This window comes from Pteropus alecto, unplaced genomic scaffold (assembly GCF_000325575.1).
Source record: "Pteropus alecto unplaced genomic scaffold, ASM32557v1 scaffold78, whole genome shotgun sequence".
In the NCBI taxonomy this organism is placed as follows: domain Eukaryota; kingdom Metazoa; phylum Chordata; class Mammalia; order Chiroptera; family Pteropodidae; genus Pteropus; species Pteropus alecto.
The window spans coordinates 16,812,620-16,818,374 of NW_006443124.1; the positions used below are offsets into that span (position 1 = coordinate 16,812,620).

At 57.4% G+C, this 5,755-nt stretch overlaps 1 protein-coding gene across 1 annotated transcript in view; it reads left to right on the forward strand.

Annotated features, from left to right (window-relative positions):
* Window positions 1–5,755, forward strand: part of ADAMTS2 (ADAM metallopeptidase with thrombospondin type 1 motif 2) — a gene marked incomplete at its 5' end in the record, with an annotated part of 202,720 nt that overhangs the window by 163,828 nt on the left and 33,137 nt on the right. The window contains 4 exons of the mRNA XM_006923365.3: window positions 1,153–1,258; window positions 1,941–2,084; window positions 2,490–2,622; window positions 3,817–3,930. Of these exons, the coding sequence (XP_006923427.1) occupies window positions 1,153–1,258; window positions 1,941–2,084; window positions 2,490–2,622; window positions 3,817–3,930 (497 nt within the window). The remainder of the gene's footprint in view (window positions 1–1,152; window positions 1,259–1,940; window positions 2,085–2,489; window positions 2,623–3,816; window positions 3,931–5,755) is intronic.

Consider the following 5,755-nt stretch of genomic DNA (forward strand, 5'->3'; position numbering starts at 1 on the left):
CCAGGGTTGAGGACCCTTACTTTGGGGGCCTCTAGGACCCTTGGGTGTCTGTGGCACACACAACTCTGTACACACTTCTTTATCATGTCCAGGCCCAAATGGCAGGCCACGTTCCCTGGTTGTGCTCAGTTTTAGGTGGGGTCTCAGTGTCAGGCCCCAAACACCCCCCACCCTCCCTCCCCAGCCCTGACTCCTGTCAGTGGGAATGTGTTGGTCCTCTAGGCTTCTCTGGGACATCTAAGGAAAACTAGTGACCAGGCTCTGCCCAACAGGGGCACAGTCTTCCATAGGCCAGCCTTGAAGGCCTTCATGTCCTCTGGCTGGGCTGTCCCGGGTCCCTCAGGCCTGCCCTTGCTCCCTGTTGGCCTCCGCTTCCCAGGGCGGCACAGGGTAACTGCATTGGCAAAATGCAGCAAGTCCCTCGTTATCAGCTGTGAAGTCAGAGCCACTTGGCTGGGGATGGGGGTGGCTGGAGGGTCACTGTGCATCCATGTCAGGGTTATGCCTACTGCCACCGCCACTTTTTGCCCTCACTCCCCCTCTGGAGGAGGGGGAACCTTCAGTACGAATGTGGCTCAGTCTTCTCAGCCAGAGCACAGGATTGGCAAACCAAGGACTCCGTGGGCCTCATCATCCATGCTGGGTGCCCTCAGTCCACTCAGCTTGTCCCCTCTGTGTGGCCAGCAGGGCAGGGCAGCATGCTGGCTGTCCCTGCTCACTCTGCTGGGGAGCCCACCTTCACTGTAGTCCCCTACGCCCTCTGGAAATGGGTCTGGCTGGGGTCTTATAGTGAAGACCTTCTTGTGGTGGACTTGGGGTGTGATGCCAGGCAGACCAGGGGCCAGAAGGTCACTCAGCCAGGCAGGAAGGGGGATGTGGCATGAAAGAGAATGGCAGGTGGGAGGCTGCTGAGGTGGCAGAGTCCTCCCAGGTAAGACCTGGGCTTGGGCAACTGACCCCAGCTGCAGGGTGGACACTGATGGGCAGGGCTGAGGCCTGCTGCCAGGGGCAAGAGTCTCCCGAGCTGTACCAGCCAGGGGCAGTTGACTGCTCATTGGCCCGGTGGACGGCGGAGGGCATTGGGTCCAGGGTCCCCTTTTTTGGTTCGGGCTCTGGGTCTGGGAGCTGGAGCCACCCCTTGTCTCCTCCTAGGCTATGCTCCTGTCACTGGGATGTGCCACCCTGTCCGCAGTTGTACCCTGAACCACGAGGATGGCTTCTCCTCAGCGTTTGTGGTGGCCCATGAAACCGGCCATGTGTAAGTGGCCTCACCGTCCTGTTGTTTGGATCCCAAGGGGCCCTGCTGCTCCTCTGTGCCCTGAGAGGGACACATCCCACATGAAAAGCACTGGATGGGATGTCCTGTCCTCCCAGCACTACACACCAGGCCTGGGGGCCACTTCCTATTGAGGGAACGTTTCAAAGGAAGAGCTGAGTGGGTGTGGTTATGCCATCAAGGCCCAGGTGGGTCCCTGCCCCATTTTACAGGTGAATAACTGAGGACCCAAGGGAGGCTTATCCAGGAACGGCAAGTGAGGTGGGGTGTGTGTGCCCCAGGCACCCCTGGATCTTGGGGCTGGTTGGGCATGGTGGGCGCCCTCACAGTCTGTTGGGTTCGTGTGGGCGTGTGTGGAGGGGGTGCCTGAACAGCTGGGCTTTGATGCCTCTGCCTCACTGCATCCTCACGCCACACTGCCCTGCCTTGGGGACAGCATGCTGAGGGGGCTGCTGCTGGATGCCTTCTCCCCAGCGAGCCCCAAGCTGTAAGACTCTGGCTGGTGGAGAATTGATACTACCAGGCTCAGGGCAGACCAGACAAACAGAGGTCCAGGGGCCCAGCAGAGGGAGGTTAAAGGGCCCTCCTGGCATTTGGGTGGGGTGCAGCTAACAGGTCAGCGTGGCCAGGGGGGTTCCAGTGAGGCTGCTTGGCTCCCGCACAGGCTGGGCATGGAACATGACGGGCAGGGCAACCGCTGTGGTGACGAGGTACGGCTGGGCAGCATCATGGCGCCCCTGGTGCAGGCAGCCTTCCACCGATTCCACTGGTCCCGCTGCAGCCAGCAGGAGCTGAGCCGCTACCTGCAGTGAGTGCCACCCTGTGTCCCTGAGGGTGACCCGCAGCCCCGGGCTCAGCTGTGGGAGGGTGCATGTCCCCGTGTGCTGGGCCCAGTGGAGCCCCCAGACTTCGAGTCCTCCAGTCTCAGGCGCAGGGGAGAAAGAGGGAAAAGGCAGTGCAGGTTGCTATGGCGGGGGGAGTGTCCCACTGTTGGGGTCACCTTTAATGGACACCTGAAATCTAGGTAAGCGAAGTCCTGGGTAACTAACGCCAAGGAACAGAGATGCATCAGGGAAACTGAAGCAGCACAGCTGAGAGCTAGGATTTGCAGACAGGCCTACCACCATGGCTCCAGAAGGGGCCTCGTCTGCCTCACGGGTTGGATGGCCAGTCCTCTGAAGGCAGCTGGCAGCCCCCACGTGTCCCCTCACAGCTCCTATGACTGCCTGCGGGATGACCCATTTGCCCACGACTGGCCGGCGCTGCCCCAGCTCCCCGGGCTGCACTACCCCATGAACGAGCAGTGCCGCTTCGACTTTGGCCTGGGCTACATGATGTGCACCGCGGTGAGTGTCAGGGGAGCCTGCACCTCTGGGGCTTAGTGGGACAGGCTTCTCAAATGGCGGTATCTCCCTCCTCACCCACCACCCCTCGTCCTGTCACACCCTGGGCCCGCTCAGCCAGCCAGACTTGGTCCTGTGCAGAGAGCACAGCGCTGACAAGGCCTGTGATCTGGGGATCAGCAGGGGATGGTGGGGGATCTGGTGAGGCCCCTGGGGTGGCCTGTAGAGCTCAGGATAGCTTCCCTAGGAAGAAGCCAGGCGTGAAGGCTGAGGGGGAGGGGCTCCAGGAGCAGGAGTCACAGTGCGAAGGTCTAGAAGTGAGGGGACATAGCATGCAGAAGAGCAACCAGTTGTCCCCTAGGGTTGAGTGCCAGGACAGGGCAGTCAGCCGGAACACTGGTCATCAAAACTGAGTGTCTCTGCTGCTCGAGGCCCACGCTGTGTGAAGCAGTGTAGCAAGAGCTCTAGTGCCTGGTCATGTCTGACCCAGTACTCATCTCACCTGCATGTAGGAAGTAAGCAAAGCACTCCCATTTTACAGATGAGGAAACTGAGGCCCAGATTGGCTAGGTAAACTGCTAAGGCCACATGGGGCATGATGCAGGCATGACAGCTTAAAGGACGTGGTGGGTGGTGGGCAGCTCCGGAAAGGTCTGAAGAGCAGTGGCGTGGCCAGGTCTGTATCTCTCAGGAACGTCCTGGAGGAAGGGCCAGACAGTTCAGGAAAGAGATAACATGAGGTCCAGAGGACCGAGGCCACGGCTGGAGCAAGGGCAGGGCCTGCTGGAGCAGAGGGGAAAGCTTTAGGAGAGAGTTGAGAGGTGGACTTTACAGCAGGGGAACAGTAGGTGCCCTTAGGGCCCTGTAGTGACAGCCCTTCCCTGTCACCAACCACTCCTGCCTGGACCAAAGGGATGCCCACCCTGCCCTTGTGCCAGACACACTGGCTTCCAGCTGATCTGTCCAACAGGCTCCACGAAGGGTGCAGCCACCAGGGGTGGGAGGCTGGAGAGGCCCAGTAGCCCACAGGGACTAGAAGTAGCAGCTGTACCCTCAAGGTTCCATGGCCCTGGAGTCACATGGAGCTCAAGGCACCCACTGGCCACACAGGCCTGTCACAGACAGCCAAGTTGTGCCTGGTTCCACAGTAGAAGTGCGAGGGAAGTGCCCTGGCTAGAGGCTGGTGCTCTCTTCCAGTTCCGGACCTTTGACCCCTGCAAGCAGCTGTGGTGCAGCCACCCTGACAACCCCTACTTTTGCAAGACCAAGAAGGGCCCCCCTCTGGATGGAACCATGTGTGCACCTGGCAAGGTGAGTTGGGGCAGAGGGCAGGGCCTGTGACACACTCAGATCTCCAGGGACAGTCCCTTCAGCACCTGTAGGCTAAGGCCAGGGAGCTCCTCAGGGCCCATGCAGCCGTCTCCTACCTCCTTTTTAACACTCCCCCCCCCCACACACAAAGACACAACACACTCAGCTTCCCCCATTGTGGTTCTCACGCACTATTCCTTCTGTTTGAGCAAACTTGATGTCTCAGAGCTCCTCACTGTGCTTCAACACCCCACTTCGCAAACTCCCTCCTCTGAGAAGCAGTTTCTGGGTTCCCTGCATATTATGAGTGACTGGGTCACTCCACCTTAAGGCCAGCATTGAGGTCTGATGGTTGCTGGGTCCCCAGGCCCAGCATCAGGCTTAGCCTCTTCACCTGCAGAACCTTGGTGTTTGCCCCTTGTTGGGCTGACTTGTGCCTGAAGTTCTCACCAGCACCGGTCATCCACCCAGGCCCACCTGCTACTCTCCAGCAAATCTGCACCAAAAAACCCATCTCTCCAGTCCTTCCTTCCTAACTCTGGGCCTGATTCTCATTGGCTCAGATAAAGCTTCACGCCCACTCCTTGGCCAATCACTTGCTAGGGGGCTGGTTTATGCAGACGAGCCTAAGCCTGGGTCCCACACCGCCAGGGCCCAGCCCTAGAAAATAGTGCTGACAGCCTGAGGGAACGGGTGGGGGTCTAAGGTTCCTCCAAGTGGATCTTAAAATCTGCTTAATTTTATTTTGTTCCTGGTGATGCTTCTTAAAGCTACAGATTTCCAGGCCCTCCCCTGAAGATTTTGTTTTGGCATAAGAATCAGGAATTGTTTTGTTTTTTATTTTCTTCATTATAGTAAAACTCACATAACAAAAAAATTCAACATTTTAACCACTTCGAAGTGTACAATTCAGTGGCGTTTAGTACATTCACGATGCTGTGCAACCGTCATCACTGTGTAGTTCCAGAACTTTTTCATCACCCCAAAGCACATCCCATTAAGTAGTGACTACCCACTTCCTTCCTGTCTCCAGCCTCTAGCAACCACTAATACGCTTTCTGTCTCTGTTGATTGGCCTATTCTGCAATTTTATATAACTGGAATCATGTAATACATGGCCTTTGTGCCTGCTTCCTTCACTCAGCGTATTTTCAAGGTTCATCTGCGTTGTGCCTGTGTTGGTGCTTCGTCCCTTTTTGTGGCTGAGTAGCATCCCACTGTCTGGGTGGACCACACTGTGCTGATCCATTCGACCTTCGGTGGGCATTTAGGTTGACTCCACCTTTTGCTTTCTGTGAATGTGCTGCCGTGAAAACTCACAAGCATGTTTTATTTGAGGATCTGGAGACTGATATTTTTAAGAGGTACCCAGGTGATTCAGCTGTGCCCCCAGACTTAATGAACTGTTAGAAGTTGGAGTTGGGACATTGGTAGTAAAATGCCAGTGACCTGGTAATATCAGACTGACTACTTAGCTCTCCTGGCCCCCAGGAGTGCCACGAAGGGAACGGGGCCCTGAGGCATTTGCCATTACCCCAGCAGGGGCTCGGTATACTCTGAGCTAGAGAAGGAGACTACCTCAGCATGGCTTTCTACCCCAGGCCACCCCTCCCAGTCCACCTGGGCAAAGAGAAGATGGATGGAGTGGGAGTCGAGCCCGGCACAAACATGCGTGCCTGGGGTGTGTGGCTGGCCTTCACTCACAGGAACCTGGCCACTGGGAGAACATGAGCCAAAGAATGCCTGCACCCCCAGCTGACTGGCCCCCCTCCTCCTGTGGGGGAAGGTAGGCAGGTGTGGCCAAAGTTCCTCTTTCTCACAGAAC